Raw genomic sequence first — 26,784 nt, 5'->3', positions numbered from 1 at the left:
TAGATTTTGAAGTAAAATTTGTGAGAAACAGTGTAAGATTTAATTTATGTGACAGATTAAAAAAAACTACTTCCAAATTCACTCTCACTTACCTCCAAATCTATTCAAATAAAAAAAAATTATTATCAAATATTTCTAAATCCTCTTAATTACTCTCTTCTAAATCTACTTAAGTGAATAATACCTGTGATTAAATATAAGGGAGTAAATTCATTAAAATATCAAAATAACAAATTATCATTCTAATTTTGTATTAGTCGATGAATAAACAATGTATTTAACCCTTTTTAAGTTTTAATGGTAGGAATGAATTGGAAAAGACGTATGTGGGTGGGGCACTACAGGTTGGAACAGCAAGGCATTTTTTGTTGTATTGATAAGATTAAAACAACTTCTCTTCTCATTCCTGCAAAATGCAAACATTACTATCAACAATTTAATTATTTTCTCTTTTATTAATTTCAGAAATTTTCAGAGAAAACAAATTTGATGACTAGATTTTGTCGATAATTCCGATGCCTTAATTTTATAGGACAATCGGCTAACGTCCAATTAAAGGCCTTTTCAAAATATCATAATGCCTTCCAAATCACCTCCTTCTTATTTTTCTAATCAAAACACCTTTTAACGTTAATCACCATTAATTTTAACTTTAATATCGTTCTTGTGTTTAATTCTACTAGCCAACCTATATTTATATATACTCCATTACAATATTGTATACAATTTAACTATGGATAATGATATTTAGACAACATTTTTTTTTACAACATTTGAACATTAATTACGTATCAATCTGTGATTGGTCAAAAATTATTCCATAATAATGTTTATAATTATTATTATTGATTGTGGAATAATTTTTTATCAATCACATATTGACACATAATCAATGTTCAAATGTTGTCAAAAAATATCATTATCCTTTAACTATTACAACTTTATGTTCCCAATATGTATATAATATATACACCATTACAAAAATTAAAACATTATCTTAATTTAACTTGCTTCTCTATCGGTATTTGTAATATTATAATTAATGTATCAAACTTTACACCAATAACATAAACTCAAATAGAATAAAAAAAAAGTTGAATCTATACTAAAAATGATAATCACCTACCTTGATAAAGTTGAATCTATTCTTATTTTTTAATTTCTTAAAATTATATTTTGCTAATATAACAATAAAACTAGTAGGTTCAAGAGCATAATAAATCTTGCCGACAAAAAAAAAAGTGCACATAAAACCTTTACATATTTGAAATATTCCCAAATATCGATTCTGCTATAATAATTATTTTATTTAAGAGTGATAAGAGATATATGGATAATTATATATTTTTTTCAAACACTTCGTTTATTTTTTTATTATACGTATATAATTTTTAATCACCCTACGTATCCACTAAAGTATATGAACGTCCAGTTATCATTTTCTTTTCTTAAACTTGATTAAAGAATTATTTTGGGTTGATCCCTTTAGTTTTCAATTGCAATATATGACGGCATGTGATAACAAAAAAATTATGTAAGACATTTTCAATGAAAATTAAGCTTGATGAACAATATTCCATATAGTTGACTTTCTGATGTTTCAAGCCAAATCTGACACAAAAATTATGCGAGAAGGGAATCAACAATTTTTTATTTTTTTATTTTTCTTTCCAATCAAACATGAGTTGATTTTAATTTATTGTTTACTTATTATTCAATCATATCTTAGTTTGAATTATGAAAATATGATATGTTGAACGAACTACTTGGGTGATAACTTTTTTTTCATTGATTTTACCACAAATTGAAAAAACTTAATTAAGTGAAAAAAAAACTCACTAATAATACTGTAAGTTACATTATCTAATCCAATAAATTGTCCCTCATATTATTGTTTTATTTCGTAATTTACCATAGAAGCATACTTGTTTTACCTATTTTGTTATATTAAGGATAAAAAGGAAAAAAAAATGGAGAAGGATGGAAAAACTAATTTGGTTGTACCAAGAGAGTTTACCGTAAAATCCATTAACTCTGAGAAAAATAAATAAATAAATATTATTTTTATCTTTTTTTATGTATATTTTTTATAATTTGATTTTTTTTTCATAGTCTTTATAGTTTTAGTAGTTTCCACTATGGTCCTTTTAATTTTAAAACCTTTTTTAGAATTTAATTTCAGTTTTACACAGATATCTTTTATTTACATCTTATAATTAATGTTAAGATGATAACAAGAAGAAAATGTCCCAGTTATGTATAACATAATGTTGTTATAAAATAATAGATATAAGACTTTAATAATTTTAATTTACAAAAAATATCTAATGTGGATATTTCATTCTAAAATCTTAATTATTTGATTAAACAATAAATTATTAGTTCAATTTTTTATTTAATCAAACTAAAACTTTAACTTTAAGTTATTTATTTGAACTATTTTAAACTTATTATTATTGTTGACACGTTTGTGTTGTGAAAAAATTATGTATGTTTCGGTTGTGAGGTCGGACCACATTAATATTTACACAATTTATCTTTTGGACGTTTGGTCATATTTTCTGTCTAGCCGGGTACGGTTGAATTCGTTGTCGTCGCTGAGTTGGAATAGGAACGATATAGATAAGGTTAACATGCCAAGCACGTTGGACAAGGCTTCCTTAGAAGGACTTCGTAGAAGGTCATCCATCCTAAATTACTCCAGGCTAAACACGTTTAACTATGGAGTTCTTATGGAATAAGCTATCGAAAAACAAATGCATTTGTTGATATGAGTAGTCAAATTAATTCCTTTAAGCTATCCTTCAACCGTATAGTCTCATACCTATACAGTGCCTAGATCCCTCTCATTCCGATGTATGTACGATTCGTCCATGTGCCCCTTCCACTAGAAGTCTGCTAGGAGTTGCTCCTTATCCGTGTCTTTTGCACTGACGGTCACTCTCCACCCTCGTCAGTGCCTGAATGTCACACACAGATCGTCTAGTTCCTACAGATACACAAGTCGTCCGGTCCCTATGAGTACAATGCATATTTATAAGATAATTTCATTCAAATAAGATTTTTTTACTCGATTAAAATTGAGAGTGACGGTTTAGATTGATGTTGGGTTAATCTTGGTTGAAAGGGTAGAATTTTACTTAAGTAACAAAAATTTTGTTCTAATGAAAACAAAGTAGAAAATAATTTTGAACCTAGTGTCACTAAAAAGAACTTGTGAAAGAAGTGAATAGATGTTATTTGATAAATATCATTTACGAGATAAATGCATTAAAAATTTACCAATTTGAATAACTCATTAAAAAATATGAACAAGTAATAGAAGTACTTAATATAAATCAAAATTTGATCATGCATGCATGCATAGGTTAAAATTAGAAGGTAAAAAAAAAGGTGACAGCATTGAAGCAGTATTAAATCAGTGTTCACCCACCATGATTACCGTCTTTTAATGTCACATTATCACCAAAACAATAAGCTACTGTTTCTTAATAAATTCCATAGACGATACAAACAAACAACAAAACAAGCACTTCACTCACTCACTCACTCACTCACTTCTCACAATGTCTCTCGCCCCATCATTCACTTAAACCCAACACCACTGACTTGTCCCACTCCTCTTCCCCCACGCGCCACCATGGGTTGCACGGCGTCCAAGCTAGAAAACGAGGACACCGTGCGTCGTTGCAAGGACCGCCGCCGTCTAATGAAGGATGCCGTCTACGCGCGCCACCAACTCGCTGCCGCCCACTCCGACTACTGCCGTTCCCTCCGCCTAACCGGCTCCGCCCTCTCCACCTTCGCCGCCGGCGAACCCCTCTCCGTCTCTGACCACACCCCTGCCGTCTTCCTCAACAACTCCCAACAACCACCCCCTCCCATCCACCACACTCGCCCACCCTCACCACCTCGCCACCACCCCCACCACCCTCACCACTCTCCACCACCCTTCAACCCTTCTCCGCCGCCGAAACTCGCCCCCATCCAACACCGCCGCCGCAAGCCGCCGCCGCCGAAGCTACCCCATATTCTTTCCGACTCGAGCCCCTCCTCCACGCCACGAAGCCAAGCGTCGAATTTTCCTTCGAACTTTTTCCCCACTGCGCATTCAACATACTCATCCACCCCTTCCCAAACCTCCTCTGTTTGGAACTGGGAAAATTTCTACCCCCCTCCACCTCCTCCCGCTTCCGATTACTTCCCTGAAGAACACCAACACCAACACCAACAAAAACTCTCGCAGGCTCAGACTCAAACACAAACGCAAACACCTTCCCTTCACTCTCACAAAACACAAACAGCCTCTCATTACTCCCACAAAACCCAACCCACCAATCCTCAAATTCATGACTCCGACTCCGAGAGATCTGAATACGATTACTTCGACGGAAAACACGAGACTCAAAAAGCTTACTCCCACTCCCGCTCTCCCTCTCACATTCACTCTGATTCTCACTCTCATCACCATCTTCCTGAAGAGTATACCGAGACTGAGAGGGAAGAGGTTCAGTGCAGTGAGTGGGGGGATCATTACAGCACCACGAGTTCATCCGATGACGATGATGATGGGGTGGAGGAGGATGTGGCGTCGAGGTCCGAGATCGGGACCCGGTCGAATTTCGGGTCGTCCATGCGGGCCGAGTCCGTTGCGGCTGGCGGCGGCGCTAAGGGGTTCGACGCCGCGTCCTCCGTCGCGGAGATGAAGATGGTGGTGAGGCACAGGGACTTGAGGGAGATCGTGGAAGCTATTAAAGAGAATTTTGATAATGCTGCTTCCGCCGGAGATCAGGTTTCGGAGATGCTCGAGATCAGTAAGGCTCAGCTCGATCGCAGCTTCAAACAATTGAGGAGTATGTTTTACAAACTCAAACAATTTGTTTCGATTATTTGAATATTGTTTTTTGTTGGTCTCGAATCACAATTGAAAAACAGAAACTTTGAATCTGTTAAGAGAAGAGTACTAAAAAAATGTAAAGATTTTCTTTTCTAACTCTTGTTTGCAAAGTTTTGCTTCTAATTTTAATTGGAAAACCAACTTGGAAATGTTTGAAGTTTTATTTCCATGTTTAAATTGGATTGGACATTTTGAATTTGTGTTAAAGATATTTAATTGGGGTTTTTATGAGGTTTGTGTTTGGTCATTGGGGAGATTTCGCTTTTATGCTTTTGGGTCAATTTCCGAATGAAGAGTTCACGGTTTTGAGTTTTCTTGAAAATTAAGGGATGGTTTTGATTTTGCAGAGACTGTGTATCACTCGAGCAGCATATTGAGCAATCTGAGCTCAAGTTGGACCTCGAAACCGCCACTGGCGGTTAAGTACCGGCTGGACACCGGTTCGCTGGATGAACCGGGCGGTTCAAAGAGTCTTTGCTCCACCATAGAACGGCTTTTGGCATGGGAGAAAAAGCTGTACGAGGAGGTTAAGGTAATTTTATCTTAATTTCTAGGGCGGTGGTGTTATTTGGATAATAAAGAGGTTCCCTTTTTAGAAAAATGAATTATATTTTTCGAGAGCATAAAAAGGTGAAGGAAAAAAGGAAACGGTGTAGGTTATGTTGGACTTTGGTAGCGTAAGGTCACAGCAGAATTTGACTGTTTAGTGTGAAAATGACCTCCTTCCCCTTTTTCACCATTTTGAATTGACCAAAATAGCCTCGGTTGTTGGGACCAACCTTTATTATTGTGGTACAAATAATGCTCCATCATAGAAACATACTTATCCCAAAATGCTTTTACACATGTCATGTAATGATTTAAGTGTATATTTGGTCATACGGTAAACCAGGTTTGCTTATGATTCATTCATAATTTATTTTGTGTGAAATGAAATGACTGAAATGCCCACACCCTTAATTAACTCTTTTAAACCTCAGTGAGATAAACCACTGACTACAGAGGAACCGAGCGATTAACAGATTTTAAGTAATTAAACCAGTTGTCTGTTTCTTCAAATTTTGTCTTGCATGTGATTGATTGTTCACATTCAATTGGGTCTATGTGTGAAGGGCAAACATTTTCTGTCACATATACATGTGTGTGTGTATTCTTACTGAAAAAGGCACGTTTCTTTAGACTTACGGCACTAAAAGAAAAAAAAAAATAAAGTAATGCCTAGGATATTGTCATGGATGTTTGAAATCACCATAAATGCTGTGTCCAACTTGGCTGCCTTTTTACCAAACTGAAGTCAGGTGGTTCTGTTGCATTTATTTTTAGCTAAAAACCTAAAGCATGTGGTTTGGAAACGAGGTGTGCTATGCTAACACTTTCTACAAATTGTGCTTGAATTAAGGCTAGAGAAGGTGTTAAGATCGAACATGAAAAGAAATTGTCAGCTCTGCAGACTCAGGAATACAAGGGAGAGGATGAAGCTAAGATATTCAAAACCAAGACTTCCATAAATAGGCTGCAGTCACTCATAGTTGTCACTTCTCAGGCTGTGTCTACCACCTCAACTGCCATTGTTGGCCTTAGGGACTCTGCTCTGGTCCCTCAGCTTGTTGCTCTCATTCATGGGTATGTCTCTTCTTCAATAGCTTTACTGTTTTGGTAGCTCCACATTTTGTGGATAGCTAAATAATCAAGTTCTTGTACATGAGATTGGATCATTATTACATCATTAATCAACAAAGAAGTGAAGAACTATGGTGATTATCTATTAATCCAATTTTACAGCAAATCATGCATATGGGAGTTCACTGACGTGCTTATTTTTACTGCTGTAATGGATGAACTTTAATAACTTAATTGGCTCCCAAAAATTGTCTAGTATTTTGGACTAATGAAAATTTCAAGTGTTTTGGTCTTATTGTATCCATTTACAAACAAATTAAATGTCATATTTAGGCTTCATGATCAAACACACTTGAAGACTGTGCTGCTTGTTGTGAGACCATAATATAGGATCATGCTGTCTTGTTCATTGGATATTTTGTAAATGTTGATTTAATCTGGTGGAATGTGAGAGAACCTTGAGCTGATACAAGTTACCAACCCTATTAAAGAACTTTTGAGTTTAACTGTAAGAATTGAAATGCTTTTTCACTTTTTCAAATGCCCTCATTTACCTCGTGAATGTGCTGCCTAATTTGGGTCAAGAAAATCTTGGGTGGTAGTTGAAAACATTATGACTTACCGCTCTCGTATGCCACTTGTTTTATCAGCTCTGCGTAATTGCATGTGCTTCTTTGTACTAAACTGTCCAACAACTGCCTACCTCTTATAATCAAACCTTGGCCCACCAGTGCATCTGTCGGAATGTTATTTTGTCTTTTTAGGCTCCATACGAGCATAACTAATTTATGGATGGAGTAGGTATGTTAAACCATACAATGGGATAACCCTTGTTAACTGATTCTAAACTATTTGACTGGGTGTTATAAGCTGTAAAAACTTACACTGATGTTACTGATATTCATCTGTTTCCGTTTTACTGTTCCAAATAACCAATCAGGGTCAATTTTGCAGTAAGATATGTTGTATATGTTGTGGGTAGTGTAAGATAGCATGAAAGCAAGATGTTTCCACATTCTGTGTGAACGTTCAATGTGGCAGATGATTATTGAGCCGAGTGGGAGTGAAATTTAGATTATCTGTCATTCCCTATATATTTTGTACTGAATTTTATGCATTAAAAATTTGTCTCCCAGCAACAATTACTTATCAAGATAACGTTGTTGTCTTATTATGTTTGTGAATTGTGACATGTGAAATTGTAGATTTATGTACATGTGGAAAGCAATGCATAATTACCATGAAATTCAAAGCAACATAGTGCAGCAAGTCCGTGGCCTTGTGAACAGATCTTCAAGAGGTGACTCCACTTCTGAACTGCACAGGCAGGCTACACGGGACCTGGAAGCAGCCGTGTCAGCCTGGCACTCAAGTTTTTGTCGCCTGATAAAATTTCAGCGGGAGTTCATCCATTCCTTGCATGGCTGGTTCAAGCTCAGTCTTCTTCCAGTGGACAATGATAACATCAACAACAGCAGGGACAACTCTGATACATACCACTTTTTTGATGAATGGAAACTGGCACTTGACCGTGTTCCAGACACGGTTGCATCTGAAGCCATAAAGAGCTTTATCAATGTTGTCCATGTGATATCTTCCAAGCAAACTGAAGAGCTGAAGATGAAGAAAAGAACCGAGACAGCATCAAAGGAACTTGAGAAAAAGGCTTCCTCTGTGAGAAACCTAGAGAGGAAGTTCTACAGTTCATATTCTATGGTAGGAATTAGCCTTCCTGATACAGCAGCTGACAATGGACAGGGTCTGGATGCTCGCGATCCACTGGCGGAGAAAAAACTGGAACTGGCAACCTGCCAAAGGCGCGTTGAAGATGAAATGCTGAGGCATTCAAAAGCTGTGGAGGTAACAAGAGCCATGACCCTGAACAATTTGCAGACAGGGTTGCCTGGTGTGTTTCAGGCATTGACCAGTTTCTCTTCCTTGTTCACGGAGGCTCTTGAATCAGTGTGTACTCGTTCTTATGCCATCAAGTAGGTAAGATAATTCATTTCTTCTGCATGGGATCTAAGTTCTTCATAAGGGCTGGGATTTTTTGGCGGCAAGCTCTTATTGCTCTCACTCTCACTATTTTGAGTTATATTTTGAAGTGTAAATATGAAGAATTTTGGGGTTCCACCTATTTCGATGGAAAAAAAAAAGGGAATTTTCTTATTGTACAGGGAAATTTCTTGGTTTATTGTATCAGAGGATTGGAATTTTTAATATATGAATAAATTATAGGCACTGTGCTTTGATGTTGGATCATAAAATTCTTATGAAAATATTATTTGTAGAAGATAAAAATCCCTTTATGTTAGATTTGGTGAAAAGGTGAGTGTGGTTATTGAGGGTGACAGCTAATATGGACATAAATGGACAGGAAAGTTCCACACAGACAGCACATCACATGGCAAGTGGAAGGAAACGTAGATATCTGCAACTTGCATTATCATCCTCTTCCTACTACTATATTATTTTATGCTCTATTTGGAAACTCCTATGCTCTCACCCAAATAATCTCTCCTTTTATGACTTACCTAATTATACTTTCATAAAAAAAATATGTATATTTTTTAATTTACGGCAAATTTAAGAAATTACTTCTGATTTTTTAGATATAACAATTCTGATAACTAATTTTTTAAATATAGTTATGGCTCAATTTAGACTCATTTTAGAAAATAGTTGGCTCAATATCTTATGCACCTCCATAACATTCTTTCTGCACCTCCAAAAAAAAAAATCTCCCATTTTCCTTTCTCGAGCGTAATATGGCCAAAAATATTTTCAAAAGAATATTCAAATTATACAATCCAAAATCTAGAAATGACTTTGGGACTGTGTAATATGAAAATCAAATAAATTTCGAATTGTGTAATTCAAAAACTAATTTTTCATATAAAAATCATTTTCATATTTTATAATTCAAACATTATTTTTGACTTTCAATAAAAAAGATTGTTTTGATTTTTTATTATGTAATCCAAAACTTAAAAATTAATTTTAAATTGTATGATTAAAAAAGATAAATGAAAAAAAAGAGAGTGAAGATACTTAGATAAAGTTAGTAGGTGCAAAAAGAAACTACCTTTCTTTTTTCTACTCGGACCCTTTTAGTGGGCTTTTTCAGGCCAGTCTATGGACTCAAATTCACTGTAACATCTTTACACCTATACTTTTGGTGGTAACTCTAATTATTTCACCTTCCAATTTTCAAAAATAACTTTAGAGATTATATTTTTCTTCATCATATTTTGAAATTTTGTGAAGAACTTTTTCTTCATCGAATTTTTTTCATTTGATTATATTTTAAAAATTCGATGAAGGATTTTTTTTCATTTGATTTTAAAATATGATGAAAATTTTTCATTTTTTCATTGAATATCGAAAAATGAAGAACTTTTCAAAAACTTCAAAATGTATTTTAAAATAATAAAAAAATAAAAAATCTTTCACTGAATTTCAAAATTTGATAAAGAAAATGTCCTTTATCAAATTATAAAAAATATTGAGAAATCCTTCGTCGGATTTCGATGTCTGATGAAATTTTTTTTTATTGAATTTTGAAATATGGTAAAGCAAAAAAATAGAATGTATAAGTTTTTGAATTACAAAGAACAATTTTGAAATTAAAAAAAAAAAATAGAAGTGCAAAATGAAATTATTGGAGGTAAAGGATGAAACAATTCATACATTATTATTATTATAACTTTTTCTATATATATGTAGGATTTTGTAGGATTTTGAAAAAACTTTCTTTTCAATTATTATTTTTAAAATTTGAGACAACATTAGTTATTTAGTTAACTATTATTCATTGATTTTCAATTAATTATATATGTGTACTTATTGTGGGTGGACAAAACTAATTGATTTATACTATAATTAACTGTACTATATTACATTTTAAAAAACTAATCCATAGTAAAATTAAATATACTATTTTGTAAACTAAGTTAATTTAAGTTCAGTTAATTGTTTGAGAATATGGGTGGTTTTTTCATTATTCCCTAGTCTCCAATTATGGTTTTTCCATTATTCCCTCCTCTCAAATTATTCGTAAATTGTGAACAGAGAAAGTTCAAGTTTTCTAACTATAAAATATGAACACTTAGTGCTTTTTTCTATTATTATTATTATTTATACATTATTTATAAATTAAAAATTGTACTATATATACAAATATATAAAGAAATATAACATTTTATTATACATATTTTGAATATTTTATTTAATCCTTATTATAATTATAATTTGAATTATTACTTGTACCGTATAGGCCGGACAATTCTACATAACAGTATTTCACACCAACCAAACTGAACGACTCTATAGTCGAACCAGCAGGTAGGATTGATCATCAGGGACGTCCGACCTCATTTAATAAACAAGTTTTCCTCACAAGGATTAAGGTAAATGGTAATTAGGAGTATTAGCCTGAGATTGAGCCAGATTGAAATTTCACTAATCTTAAGCCCATATTAAAAACTATAAATACTGTAGGTGATCGCATTTATAGTACATTTAATACCCTTGCATTAAACTTGCATACAGACGATTATATAACTTGCATCGAAGAATCTTCAGCAGGTATAACTCCAAACGGTGGAGCAGACACAAAAATTAGATTGGGGAACTATCAACGACACTAAAAAAGAAATTATGTAAGTGTTGGAAGTGACTCGACCTCATACCCAAAATATTACTTATTCTCACGATCTAATTTTTATCATAATCTTAAATTTTCGATAGTTTACTTTCTTAATAATATTGGTTCCAAATAATTTAGGTTTTTAATATAAGAATATAAATTGTTCAATATTTGATTATTTAATCATGATAATGATCTCATCATTTTTATTTTTATTTTATTATATTGCAGAGATATTTTATTTTTATCATTTAATCTCATAAATAATTTATATGATTTATATAAAGTCTAAAAATATATAATTTATCTTAAAAGATAAAAAAAAATATATTTAACTCAAAATAAAATATCTGCAATAAAGACTACGTGGAAAATTTGAACAGAAAAAACAAAAAATCTTGTAATAAGTTCTTCTAACCCAACAAACTCAACCCTTCCAAGAAAGTATTATTTTTAACAAAAGCAAACACTGTTTTACCAATTGATACCGTCCATTGAGCAGTTCAGTTATTAATTAATTGATATAAGTTTAACTTTTATAAATAACTGTTAAACAATATAGTTTATATTAAATAGTTCATTTTTTTAGTTTATTAAAATTATAGTTGATTATAGTTTAATATAGTTTAGTTAAGTATGTTCAACTCTATTTATCTTATCATGAAGTAAAAATAAAAATATCAATTAGAAAGTAAAAAATTCATTATATTTATTGTGTAAAAGTCTCAACAAAAAATAAAAATAAAAAGAAGAAAATATTACTTATATGATCCATTTGTTGAGGGAAATGGGAAATTTTATTTATTCTACCCGGGAGAGTTTCATTAAAAACTCTTTTAAGAAAAAGAAAATACCAAATCCTATACAATTTTAAATTTGAATTTACATCATACCGTATTAATTTATTTTAATGTTCCACACGTTACATATTAATTAAATTGACAATATTAATTTAATGCCACATTTCATTTTCTTCATTTTTATCCTCTTTTTTTTCGACACATAAATTGTTAATGTAGAAAAGGCATTTCCAATTACATAGAAGTCAAAATTCACAGTAGCAGAATAGTATTTAACAAAAAACAGAAACATGATTAAAATGGCAAAGTATATAAAATTTGCATTAAAAATTACATAGAGTATATTTTGTTTATACATGAAAAATCACATAAAGAATACTTTAAGTAAATTTTGTTTATTACGAAATGTAAAATTTGTATTTTGAACTCTACAATCTAAAATATATTTTTAATATTTTATATTATGTAATTTATATTTTCAATAGGATATTTTGAAAACTTTATGGATTAAACAATTCAAAACAAAAAATTAAAATCCTAAATTAGAAGATAAATTTAGAATTTTAATATCTATGGGATGTCAATTGAAACTATGAAAGTGCAGAAAGAAACTTCCAATGAAACCCTTTAGTCTGGCCCAAATTTTTTAACACGAACCTTCTTGACAAAATTTTGTTAAGATACATTAATATTTATTTCCATTGTGTGGGCAAAAAAATTATATTATGTGTGTGGATAAAATATGTACTCATATACCATGAAAATGTGCTTTTACTCTAAAATTTCTTCTATCTTTGAAGACCAATATTAACTCATAATAAAAAATAAATAAAAAATGACCTAAAACTGAAAATTTATGTAATAGTATTGGTATTGAATGAGAGAAATGTATGCAGATTGGTTGATTGTAGAGGAAATATGATGGGCTAGTTTTTGAAGAGGAAAACTTTTGATTTTGGTGTTTGACCGCTTTGTTCTGATCACCTTCATCCTCTTCTTTATTTCATCTCGTACCTTTTAGGTATAAGCAATTTTATTCGTTAAGGTTTAAAATTTTATATTTATTTTTATTATGTTTTGGATGTATCGAATTTTCTAATTTTATTTAGGAAATTAACTGAATTTTAAAATCTATTTTAGAAAATTAAGGAATCTGATTTAGGCTTCAAATTTTAGTTAAGAAAACTTATAGAATTTTGAAATTTAGCTAAGGAAATAATTGAATTTCAAAATTCGGTTAAAAAAGTTACGAAATTTTGCAGTCTCATTTAAGAAGTCATCAGATTTCAAAATTCAGTTTAGAAAATCATCAAATTTCGAAATTTGATTAAGGTATTTACCAAATTTTGAAACTAGTTAAATTATTCATCGATCAAATTTCAAAATTTGATTAAAAAATTAGTTAGATTTTAAAATTTGATTAAAAAAGTTGTCATATTTCGAAATTCGATTAAGAAGTCATTGGATTTCAAAATTCGATTAGGAAATCGTCGAACTTTTGAAATCAGGTGAAAGAAGTCGTCAAATTTTGAAATTCATTTAAGGAAGTAGTCATATTTGGAAACTCTTTGTCTCTCTATGCCATATTTCAAGGAACATCAATATTAAACTCTTATCAACATGAGAGTGAGAAATATGGCATATTCAAACCAGAATTCAACACAAAATTTTTAACAACCAAATGACATATTCCACGTTTGTTTAATTTTTTTTTTCATGGAAAACCAACTTGATCTCTCATCAATCCTAGACAAAATAATTGGATATAAAGTTCAAACAACTCATTAGTCATCAAAATTAAAAAAAAAAAACAACTATTGTACTATTATACATGAATGCAAGATGATCAACATAACTCGTCAAAAATGATGTATCATGTGGACCTACTTCATGTTGTTCTTGAACAAGATCTTTGTACTCTTCAAGAACATCATCTTACTCCTGAATAACATCTTTGTGCTCTTCATATATCTTGTATAGATATATCTTGTATTCTTACCTCTTATATATATATATATATATATATATATATATATATATATATATATATATATATATATATATAAACAAATTCATAAATTATTAAAATCATATAGATATGAAATAGAAAATACATTCAAAAAATAATAAAAAAAATATTAAAAAAAGTATAGATATGCTCTCATCGATTTTCCAAATTTGCATTGCCACTTAGACTTAATTATAGGAAAAAATTCTTTTAACAACTATTTTTTAACAACTGATAGCTTGTGATTGGTCTGTTTCAAATGAATATAAATTCAAACAGACCAATAAAATGATATCACGTGTCTTGTTGTAAAAAATTTATTAAAAATAGTTGTGAAAATATGAAGATCCTTAATTCTGCATGCCATCATCATCATCCATGCACGTGCATACGTCCACTTCTCTCCAATGTCTTTTTCCTTTTAACAATTTTCACATCTCATGCAATTATTAAATATCTCTATCATTTTTTTCTGTTAAATATCTAGTTGCCACCATGCATTTATTTTAAGAATCAAAATTATGTACCATTTATTTCTCACTCGGTTGATGTCACTTTCTGTTATCATGGGTGGTGTTTCAAAGTTTTGAGTCTTAGGCATAATTATATATAATTAAGAATCAAATTTCTGATAATTAAACATTTGCACCAAATGGTCTGCAGAATTGTGCAGAATGGACCCAATTAGCATCATAGGAGAAGGACAAATATTAGTTTTTCGAGCAAAATGTTAAAAACTTTGGTAGAGCCATATTTACTATTGTGGTAGACAAGAAATGGATCCAAAGAAACCACAGTCTGCAGTAAATTTTGGCATACAGTTGATGCTGACTTCAACGGTCCTGTTCAAGCCAACAGTACTCAGTTTCAAGTTCAGAATTGCTTGTCTATGAACCATACAATGCTACCTGTACCTGCCACTCTCGTTCACAGAACAATCCTTGTACCTTGTTTGGAGAGTATCATGTCATGTTACATGTTACTCTATGTTAAACTTCGACATCTTTTAGATGTAAACAGATATAAACTTTTACTTTACAAGTTAGTTATGTAATTAAAATTTAATTAGACTTAAAATTTATTTTTTAATAAAGTTTAATAGTTATAGATTAAAATCTATCTTAATAAAATTTATTATTTTTTAACTATCATTTCACTCGTCATGTTGTTATTATATTATTCAGTAATAACAAGTCACAAGTCACACGTTTGAAATATATATGTTATCATAAAAAAATATATTAAAAGTTTCACATTAATTAAAAATAAAATTAATTTACAATATAATAATAAATATGTAAAATTCATTTTACGAATTAATTTTATAAAATTGAATTAGATTTAAAATTTATTCTTTTACATTTTAATTACTCACCTTACAATTTTATAAAATTAAATTAGATTTAAAATTTATTTTTTTATAATTTGTTTATTCAACATGTATCACGTTAACATTAAGGTTCTAATTAATCCATGTCTTTCTTCACTTTCTTCTTCGCTAATCCATTTGAATTAAAATTTTACGTTTATTTTTCTTGTTAAACTTTGGTGGATATAAAATGAATATGTTATGATCAAAACGAATTTAAATAAGATGCATAAATATATATATATGACTATTAATTATTGATGAGTTTGTATAAAGCAAGTTGTAAGTATTCTCTCCATTCATAACTTATCTTTCCATAATGATGTACCTCATTCACCCAAGCCCCACAATAATGGACCCATCTCTATCATTCAGGTAACTAAAGGCCGAACTTGTTTTTATATATAAAATCAATCAAATTTTGTAACAGGAATCCATCACACTAATCTTTCAATTCCACAAAAAATAAATAAAATTGAACCTTTTTTTGTAAATCAATTTTATTTGTTATAGTTTCTTTTAGTTTAAGTATAACATTTTAATCTATGAAAATAAAAGCTTATTTTATTTTTCTTTTAATTTTATTTTTTATATATTATTAAATAATATATATTAAAATAAACAATATTGAATGACTATAATGCTTAATTAGATAAAGCATTATATATTATGTTAAAACATAATATATACACATAATTATTTTTAAATTATACCTTTTCAAAGAATAAAAATATTAAATCAACAGGTCTAATTTATCTTTCAGAAATATATTTTATATTTCAACTTTTAAAAATTTATCTTCGTATAGAATTGAGTAACTGAGGAACAACAGAATATTGAGTTACCTACTGAAGTTCCAACTGGACGTTGTGTGAGCACAAAAGACTCATGCTCTGATGTAGATCATACTAACTACACAAGTCAATATGAGCTATTGGTTGATGGAGATCCTTTGCATGTAGTGGTCATAGGACGACAATTTGAAGGAGAACAAATTATCCATGGTGCTCCACTACTGCCCACTCGTGTGACGATTGACGAAGTTCGAGATCCCTATGCTTGAGTGTCTATGCTAACTTCAGAAATCCAATTCATAAGGGAGGCCCTGTGCATATTTATAACTTGGCTTAAAGCATTTATCATGTCATACTTTGTCCCACCATAGGTACTATAATGTTATTCTTAGTATTTTTATCTTATAATTTATAAATAAATGATCCATACCTTTGAAAATCTTTATTTTAGTTCTCAGATCTTAAAATGTAGGTCATGTGTCAACATGTTATCCATGAAGATGATGACATGGCAAAAAGTAGAAGATGATGTTCTAGGAAAGCTCCTAAAAAAATTAAACAAGTTGAATAGAGAACTGCTAGTGTTAAAGTGAGAGTTAATATTTGGCCTCTGGTATCATGTCTCATTGTACATTAATCTAAATGATGCACTAGAGATCATTGGGCGAGACAAAATGTTGAACATTTCAATCATACAACTACGATGCATGTAAGACTTTTCACTGTATTCCATATTTAAATCATGGAATTTTTACTTTTTAATTTATACTTAATTTTCTTGTTATAGGTACATAGACACAATCATTGTTAACCAATGTTGGATTTCCATCTATGGATTTATTGAACCTTAGACCATTCAATCTTATTGAAACACACTTAATCACAAGCAAACTTATTTGTACACATGGATGTTTGAGTCAAAAAGAGATATGTACCTTGCACCGTACATTGATGGGTATGTGTTATTTAATGTAATATTTCACAAAGTACGGTTAATTATTGAACTAACTATTTGTGATTCATGGTAAGATCCATTAGAAACAAATGGTCATCATTCCAAGACAATGCACAATTGTATGGTTTTGTTCCCTACATACACTAGTAAAAAAGGAAATACTAATGTGCTTATTATTCTTCAGTTTTCAAGAAAGCACAACATAACATGGCGTAATGGCATTTTTGAAACTTTCACGAAAATATATGCTTCAGTTCATTATTAACTAAAGCAATTTTCTTTAGAACCGAGGTAGAATCGTTTGCCAAGTTAAAAGAAAATGAAAGACAAAGGGTAAACAATTTCTTTTTTCTTCATTCTCCTCTATGAATTCAAAACAACGTTATGCCCCACTTGTTGCACCTTGTTTCCTTGTTTTGAGACTGCTCAACGTTGTTTTTGGTGCCTTCATTGCCATCGTGAAGGTTCTTCAACCATTCTCACCGTTCAAAAATCATCTCAAACCTCTTCTTTCGTTCGCTATTTTGATTCTCCACCTTAGAGGTTATTTTTCGTTTGTTTTGGTTCCTAAAACTAATATTTTGTTTGTATTTTTGTCCATGTTCAATTTTTGTGTAGTGGAATTTTATATCATTCGGAACATTAGTGTCAATTGTTATTGGTCTTTCTCGCTCCTATATTATTATTTTGATGTTTAAATTTACTTTTTTATAGATTTTGTTCTAGATTGTAATTTTTTTATGTTGGATATGTGATTACTTCAATGTTTAATTGTATGTTTAGTTTCCCGTTTGGGATTCAATATATTTATATATAGATAGAGATTTGGTCAATTTACCACGCATCAATACTGAATACGAGAGAGGAATACAATAATTTATACATAACTTAATGAGGATAAAAGTGATAACTTAATGAGGATAAAAGTGATAATGATGTAAATTTGTGAACAATTATTTATATAAAATTATTTATCAAGTTACTCATATCAATTCAATTTTTGATAAATTAATTTGTCGAACATTATGAAAATATTAAATTAAAAAAATAAGAAGATTATATTTAAATCCGATTGAAGCTGATAATTCAAGAAAAAGTGACAAATAGTGAAAATGGAGGTTGTTTGGTAGTAATAATTGAATAATTGCTTAGCCGTTAATTAGTTCACTAGCCTGTGCTTGTACTTGTTACCTGTAGCCTTGCCTTTATAATGTATTAACTTCTTATTCATTCAGTTAATGTACTTTACTTCTTAAAACTTTTATTTAATGTTTAGCAATTATTTTAGTTCATAATATTTTAAACATTTTGTTTTTCTTCTTATTACCAAATACTAGAATTGTGAATGAGAAAAAGTCATTCGGATATGGATGGAATTGAAGCTTACTTACTGAAAATCTAACACACCTCTTTTAAATCCATAATGAGAATTAACTTATCAATCCATGATTAATTAAAATTAATCAAGTGAAACATAATTAAAAAAATATATAAATTAAGAGAAATGTATTCAAATTTCTTCCATTCTTCTACCTAACTTTTTTTTTTTCACTCAAAAACTATCATCTAATTCGGTTACGTATCAAAATATATATATGCTATTGGTGGATGTTTAACTATAAAGTATAAAGCTAAGTTGCACAACTCTTACAGAGATTGAGGAGTGACCATCAACGCTAACAAAAAAGTTTAATTATTTAACATTATAATTATTTAATTAAAATTTCATGTTTATTTTTTTTCTTTCCTCTTAGTCATTGTTTTATTGGCTGGATTTTCATCGAACATCCTGAAATAAGTGAATAACTTACAACTCATATATATTCTCCCATTTTTTACATAACATTTCCAATAAAAAAATATTCACTTTCTTCAACTATATAATAACGTTCCACCTTAATTATCAATGTTCTCACAAAATTCATTACCTTAAGACATCTTTTCATCTTGAGGATTGAACGTATTAGAATAGGTTCATCAATGCAAAATGTGAACTAATAATTACCTCTTTTTTTTTTTTTTTTCATTAGTAAATATACTAGTAAAAATATGTCATATCTTGACTTTTATTACCATTTTCTTTGTAGAATTAAAATCCTTTTGACTAGTAGATATAGTTTTTTAAGCCATGTTAGCACTCCTTCTTTGATATATTGAATACGTTTTTATTATTAAATAAAGAATATTAAAAATCACAAAACAGTACTAGTTTTACTTTTTTTTATCTGATCTTAAACTCCACCTAAGATTCCATTTAAACAACAAAGCTAGATGTGCAGAAGAAAAAAAGATTTTTTAAATAATAGCAGAAGCAAACACGTATTAACATGCATTAAAATGTGGTTTCTTTGAATTTTCAGAAATGTATATATATTTTGACATAACACACCAACCTACGTTGTCAGTATAGAAGAAAAATGACGGGTGTAAGGTAACTCACATGGTGGGGTTTGAATACCTTTATCTATTTTCTCATCACCTAATTTGGTATAACCCTCATCAAGTTTGGTCAAGCTTTTATTTTAAATATTGCGTCCATTTTATTTTTAGTTTAATTACACTTTTGGTTTAAGATTTCTTTTTCAAGAAAGTACGACTTATAAGGTTATTTACGTTCGGATAACGATATTTAGACAATATTTTTTTATAACATTTAAATATTATATACATATTATTCTGTAATTGGTTTATGATGATGTTTATGATTATTATTGATTATAAAATAATTTTAGACCAATCACAAAATAATACGTAAATAATGTTCAAATATTATTAAAAATATGTTGTCTAAATATGAAGTTCAAGTTTGAGTAATGCATTGAAATGTTAACTTGTTTTGACTTGAGACTTTTCTTTTTCCTCAACTTTATTATATGTTTACTTTTAATTATAATTATACAAAAGTATTTGTTATTAATCAATTTATTAATTTAAATTTGTAATTGCTTATCTAAAAACAAGCATCTCATTGGGAAATATGAACAACAATCATTGATGTACTCTGCAATAGCATTTTAATGGCCAAGAAAGTATTTTCGTCATTACAATGAAACTAATTTCAAGGCAATTATTTTATTCTTGCAACTTTAGTTGATGGCTTTTTTTAAGCGTAGTTTAAGATTTTTTTTTTTTAAAATCTAAGAATTTTATAATAAAATATTGGTAAGCTTTTTTATTGTAATAAATCTCTCATGAATATGAAAGTATTGATGATAAAATAGTAATTAATGTTGTCTTTAATTTTGAAAATTACAAAAAAAAAATCTCAAAAAACAAGACTCGGAAATTAACCATGTATAACAATTTTTGTGTTGGTCATGAATCACTTATAGTAAGAATAAACGCGAAAATTGTTGTTAAAAATAAGTGCTGAGAACATACCATCTGTTTTCGTTTGGATTAATTGATAGAAAATAGAGAACTGGAAAAAGAAAAAAGAAAAAAGTAGAAAGTGGAAAGTGAATAATAAATAAAATAATTTACTTGTGATTAATACTTTATTTTATTTATTTATTATTTTAATAATATTTTTAGGCAATTATTATTCTCGTTATTAGATTTTTTTTAATTTTATTATCATATTTAATTTAAAATCTTACAAAATATTTAATTTCTAATTGATACATAGCTTAACCTTATTCAACATAGAAACAATTAATAATGTATTTAAGGTGTTTTTCATAAACAAACAAGATGTTTTTTCAACAGTAAATGTAACAAAAACAATCACCATAAATTTAGGATAATTTTGGTCTGAAATATACCTTATATTAATAATTTTATAATAATACAATTTAATTAGGTTTTGAGCTACATTTATAAACTTTAATTTGAGTTCTTATTTTATTTTATGATTCAATGAATTTATATTGTTTAATTGAGTTTTTATTTTTAAATTCTTTTATTAATTAAATTATATGACTGTTAAGTGATTAATATGATGGTTATTTTCTTATGTTAATTTTGTTGAGTTGTCGTAACATTTATAAAATTATACAATAACATATGGTGATAAATGAGTAAGGTGATAACAATACTTAAAAGTTACACTACTGATATAAAAGTTTAATAATGAAATTCAATTGAAAAATATAAAATTATTAAAAAATTCCAAATTTATTACTAATTTTAAACATAATTAAACTTAATAATAATGAAAATATAGTATAAGATTTGTTGATTAGGGTTAGAAAGAAAAGAAGAGAAAATAAAAGAATATGCTGAAAAGCATTTAGGAACAGCAAGCAACGAAGCTAAGCCAATCAGAGGATTCTTCCAAACCCTAATATCTTCAGCATTCCGAATATCCATCTTCACCAAAATATAAATAAAGGAATGAATAAATAAATAAACCCACAAAAAGACAAAATCTCCAGAACCTCCTCAATAATGGTTTCTTTCAGATTATATTCGTAATGACTTTCTGAATGATTTTTTTTTATAAATTATTTATTCCAATTTTCTAAATTTATTTTATTTATATTTTTCTTATTTGTTTAAATTAATAAATTGAGAACTTTTTAATATAAAAAGTTTGAGTTGAGAACTACTCTAAATGAAAACAAAGAACTATTTTATTCTTAAGGAGTTAATAATATGTTTAATGGCGTATCCCAATGTAAGTATTACCTGTAATATATAATCCAAACATGTAAATTTCAGATTGTTTATCATGTAAAAAATATTAATGGTAGTTGTAAAATATATATTAAAGAGTAAAATAAATAAGTGAAAGAAAATTGACGGGAGTGATTGGCACGTGCCAATACCAGAATCTGAAAACAGAGATACTTGAAAAAAAAAACACAAAAATAGGTTAGAGTTGGGCATTCACTTTCTTTGTTTGATTGAGTCCCACCTTTGAAAAGCAGTGTACCACAAAGAAGGAACATGCATGGCCCCACTTTCTCTCTCTGTGTGTCTCTGTGAACAAAGTGTAGTACTATGCTACTACTACCTTCCATCATTAACTTCTTCTCACTCATTCAAATGCCAAAAATCAAAAAGAGAAAGCAAAAGCTAACCATAACTATCTCCAACACCACTTTAGTTCCCCAGTCAGTCACACACAGCCCCTTCCCTAGACAGAGAAACACAAACTCACTTCTATTCTATTCTAGTGAGAGAGAAAGACACACACCAACAAAATAAACAACTAAAAGGAATAAAAAACAAAAGCATCCCTCCTCAACCTTTTGTTTTTCTGTTATTGCTTCATCTTCCAATCTTCTCCCACCTTTCACACCTTCTCACTCAAGAGAGACACTTTTCTTGTTTCTCTTCTGCAGCCTGAAGCCAACTGTGAACAACCTCTCAGTTCAGTTCTGAAAGAAGACAAAAGGATACCCATTGTTTTTCTTCATCATTTCAATGGTGGGTCTCTATCCTTTCTGCCTATTATGCTTTTGGGTGCCTAGATCTCTCTTTCTTTCATCATTTTTTTTCCCTCTTTGTTTTCTTTTGTTTGACGTGTTTTGGGTCATGGTTTTCCAATGGAAACAAAATAGAAGATTGGGAGTTTTTACATTTTTTAACATTTCTCCACCTCTTGTTGTCATTATTTTTTGGTTCTTCTCTCTATCTCTGTATGTTTCTTATTTCCTCTGAAGTTGAGTTTTCTTGCTCAAAGGTTTGTACTTTGAGATTATCTTATCATTGGGTCTGTGTCTGATTATCAGGCATCAATTTTCAAACTTTAACAATTTAAGCTCCTTTATATTCAGTTTATGCTGCGTGTTTAGTATTGGGAAAAAGAATTTACAGTCGGCTTTGTTTTCATGGTGTCTATGATTTCTTGTGCTTGATGTTTCAAGATATTAAATTGAGCTTTCTACATTTGTCGTTTCTCTGTGGATCCAATTTATGATGCTGTTTGTGCTTTCCGCAGTTACCACTTGTCACTACCAAGAAGAATAAGACTACTTTATTCTTTCATTCCATGTTCTTGTTATTTTACTCGGTTCCCGGCTTTTTCACTTGATAATTGGTTTTAAATTAAAAATACACAGTAATTCAAGTTGAGTGAATCTTCTGTTAAGTTAGTTCTTTGCTGAATTTGCAGGGTTTTCTTAACTAGAAGTCGTCGTTTGATGATATGTGATATTGGGATATGGAGAGGGTTGCAGAGCCAAAGGTACTTCCTCGGTCATTACCTGTTCTGGTTGAGGTATCTAATGCGCACACTGCTGCAATGAGAGAAGCTGGTCAAAGACTAAATGCGCAGGATGTTTCGGGTGTGAGAGGGATTCCATCAAGAGAAGGGAATCAGTTTTCAAAGTCACGAGATGGCCCCATGACACGTCTAGCCTCCATAAGAGAAGTGGCTCAGTTATCAAATGCACGAATAGTTTTGGTTAGAGAGGATATGGGGTTCGATACACGGTCCTGTCAAGAGCCTCCCTCCCCTGTTCCTACAAGAATGTGGAAAGGAAAGAGCTCTTTACCTGAAGCCGTAGAACTTGTGCCTGATATTCAGACATTGAAGGGTAGCAATGATTCTTTAGGGGAAACTGGTCCAAGTTCATTTGCTGGTGCAAGTCATCCCCCAGAACCTGTTGATACTGATCTTATGAGAACGGTTTATGTGCCAATAGGTCAAACCAAATCTGAGGCAGCATGCTTGATGAAGAGTGTGTCCTTGAAGGGTCCTGGTCCTTTCTTAGAAGATCTTTCAATTTGTGTTCCTGCCAAGAAACAAAGCATGGCTGTTGTTTCTCCTGCAGAAAGCCTGGTTGGTGAGTCAAATGAGACACATAACATACCCTCGCCACTTTCAGGTGCTCGTGCATCTCAGAATACCGAGAACTCTCCTCCTGCTCCAGATTCTGAGGAGAAAGAATGTGTTTGGGATGCATCTTTGCCTCCAAGTGGTAATGTTAGTCCCCTTAGTAGTATTGATAGTACTAGTGTTGTCAGAACAATGAGCATCGTTAATAGTTGTGCAAGTACATACCGGAGTGATGCAGTCACTAGCGATGGAATGCTTAGTTTGGACAGGAATTGTGATAGCACTAAAGGAAGTGTTAGAGGCGAATCACTGGAGAGTGCAAAAACTAGTGCTAGTCGAGCAAGTGATAGCAGTGGCCTCAGTGATGACAGCAACTGGAGTAACATAACTGGTAGTGCCAATAAGCCACACAAGGGAAATGATCCTAGATGGAAGGCTATCCTTGCCATCCGAGCACGGGACGGAATTCTTGGCATGAGTCACTTCAGGTTACTCAAACGACTTGGTTGTGGTGATATTGGAAGTGTGTATCTCTCAGAGCTTAGTGCAACTCGATGCTTTTTTGCAATGAAAGTTATGGACAAGGCATCCTTAGCAAGCAGAAATAAGCTGACTAGGGCTCAGACAGAAAGAGAGATATTGCAGTTGCTTGATCATCCATTTCTGCCTACTTTGTATACACATTTTGAGACCGACAGATTCTGCTGTTTGGTAATGGAATACTGTCCAGGGGGTGATCTTCACACCTTAAGGCAAAGACAACCTGGGAAACATTTCTTGGAGTATGCTGCACGGTATGCTTTGAACTTTACAGATACAAATACACATTCATTTATCAGAACTGTGAGTAGCTGCTTTCAGTTGTGAAGATCTCCTTTTTCTAGTCTGTGACCTTTATGTATTCATCTGTATTTTGATTGTTGATTCCTTTCATATTTTGTGCTGTTGATGATACTATACACGATGATTATATTTTTCTTAACAATTATGCAGAGGACATTGTTGATTTTCCAATGGTGCTATAAATATTAAAGTCATACGGTTGTGCTGCAGTATGAAAATTGAGACATAGCCGCTTATATAAAGTAGGTTGGCTAGATAATAAAGTAGCTTTAGTGACATTGCCAGAATGCTCTTGCATTAACGATAGGTATAAGGCAGAAGAATTTTCTGCATTGAAGGTCTTCTGCAGGCCGAGATAATTCAGACTGCTAGGATGCCATGAACAATACTAATGTGTTAAAAGCTCGTTTTTCCTTTTTCACCTTGCTTTTTTCCTGAATTGGATTAAAGTTGCCTAGTTCTGGTTCTCCTTATATAAAAAATAAGGTAACAGCACATTGATGCTGTAACTATTCTTATATCAGTGTGGCTTTATATGAAATGCTAGGTTGTTCCATAGCATGCAGAGTCACTTCTCTATGAAGTCTGAAACAATAGGAAGATGTCAAAAAATCCTAACCAGTGTATAATACAATTGGCAAATATGTATGTTTCTACATGAATGGTGCATTTTGGAAAATGTAATTTTCCTTTCATGTTATGACTAATAAAATGCTTGTCATGCTGTGTAGCTTTTATGCAGCAGAGGTTCTGTTGGCACTTGAATACCTTCATATGCTTGGAGTGGTGTACAGAGACCTTAAACCTGAAAACGTACTGGTAAGAGATGATGGTCACATAATGCTCTCAGACTTCGATCTCTCTCTCAGATGTGCTGTTTCACCTACCCTTATCAGAAATATTGACGGGGATCCCTCCAAACGAGCCGGTGGCGCATTCTGTGTGCAGCCGGCTTGTATGGAGCCTTCATCGGTATGCATCCAGCCTTCATGTTTCATGCCTCGCCTTTTTGCTCAGAAAAATAAGAAGTCACGGAGGCCTAAAGCGGATCCTGGCCTGGCATCCAGCACACTTCCTGAGCTTGTTGCAGAACCAACAACTGCTCGGTCCATGTCTTTTGTGGGCACTCACGAATACCTTGCTCCCGAAATCATCAAAGGAGAAGGTCATGGAAGTGCAGTGGATTGGTGGACATTTGGGATTTTCTTGCATGAACTATTATATGGTAAAACCCCTTTCAAAGGGTCAGGAAACCGCGCGACCCTTTTCAACGTAGTAGGCCAGCAGCTCAGATTTCCGGAGTCACCGGCCACCAGTTATGCGAGCCGTGATCTCATCCGGTGCCTGCTGGTGAAGGAGCCGCAGCACCGGCTGGGAGTGAAGAGGGGTGCGACTGAGATCAAACAGCACCCGTTCTTTGAAGGCGTGAACTGGGCGTTGATCAGGTGCAGCACTCCACCAGAAGTTCCAAGAGCAGTTGAATGTGATGTTGTAGCAGCAAAGTTTGAAGCAGTTGATACTGTTGGGGTTGGCATGAACAATAGTAGTAAGAAGATGGGAGGTAATAATGAGATGAAGTCTGGGGGTAAATATCTGGACTTTGAGTTCTTTTAGTTTTTGATTCTTCAATCTACATTTGTATTGTGTTTCCATGTTCAGTTATCATGTTCTTTATGTTCTTTCATTTTAGTCACACTTACTACCAGAATTCCATTTCAGTTGGAAATGATACCACCTTATATATTCTTATAGATAACTCATCATTCAATGTCTCAATACGAAATCAATCTAGATATTCTCATTAATCTTGTGTTTCTTGTGTTATTCCTTTGAATCTCAACTACTCTTATTTAGAATGTTTTGCATTCATTATCACGAGACGGACGAGGTTGACAGTGACAACTCCTACGTTGTCACCTTATCATGCATCGCCACATGGTAAACATGGATGAGAATGAAGATTAAGAAATTGTGTTAGTATATGTGAACTAACATAATAAAACATTTTTATTCACTATTAACTGAAAAAAGAAATATTAGGTTGTAACGATAAAGAAGTGTTAGAAATTAAAAATATTATTCATCGTGCAGAATAAATTAACCGTAAAAAATAATAATAAAAT

The 26,784-nt window shown here is 31.4% G+C and overlaps 2 protein-coding genes across 3 annotated transcripts; both read left to right on the top strand.

Annotated features, from left to right (window-relative positions):
* Window positions 1–3,490: 3,490 nt before the first annotated feature.
* Window positions 3,491–8,784, top strand: LOC106759264 (nitrate regulatory gene2 protein). The gene is made up of 4 exons (XM_014642354.2): window positions 3,491–4,853; window positions 5,245–5,429; window positions 6,297–6,520; window positions 7,723–8,784. The coding sequence occupies exons 1-4, from the start codon at window positions 3,641–3,643 to the stop codon at window positions 8,507–8,509; spliced, it is 2,409 nt and encodes an 802-aa protein (XP_014497840.1). The 5' UTR covers window positions 3,491–3,640; the 3' UTR covers window positions 8,510–8,784.
* A 13,268-nt stretch (window positions 8,785–22,052) lies between these two features.
* LOC106759485 (serine/threonine-protein kinase D6PK) lies at window positions 22,053–26,475 on the top strand. Of its 2 annotated transcripts, none has more exons than XM_014642672.2 (3): window positions 22,053–22,464; window positions 23,153–24,612; window positions 25,393–26,475. In XM_014642672.2, the coding sequence occupies exons 2-3, from the start codon at window positions 23,201–23,203 to the stop codon at window positions 26,273–26,275; spliced, it is 2,295 nt and encodes a 764-aa protein (XP_014498158.1). In that variant the 5' UTR covers window positions 22,053–22,464; window positions 23,153–23,200; the 3' UTR covers window positions 26,276–26,475. The 2 variants fall into 2 exon arrangements, with proteins under 2 accessions (XP_014498158.1, XP_014498159.1); XM_014642673.2 differs by lacking the exon at window positions 22,053–22,464 and adding an exon at window positions 22,513–22,720.
* Window positions 26,476–26,784: the final 309 nt, after the last annotated feature.

The sequence above is a fragment of the Vigna radiata genome, chromosome 4, assembly GCF_000741045.1.
Source record: "Vigna radiata var. radiata cultivar VC1973A chromosome 4, Vradiata_ver6, whole genome shotgun sequence".
Classification (NCBI taxonomy): Eukaryota; Viridiplantae; Streptophyta; class Magnoliopsida; order Fabales; family Fabaceae; genus Vigna; species Vigna radiata.
This window is presented reverse-complemented; position numbering and strand designations above follow the sequence as displayed.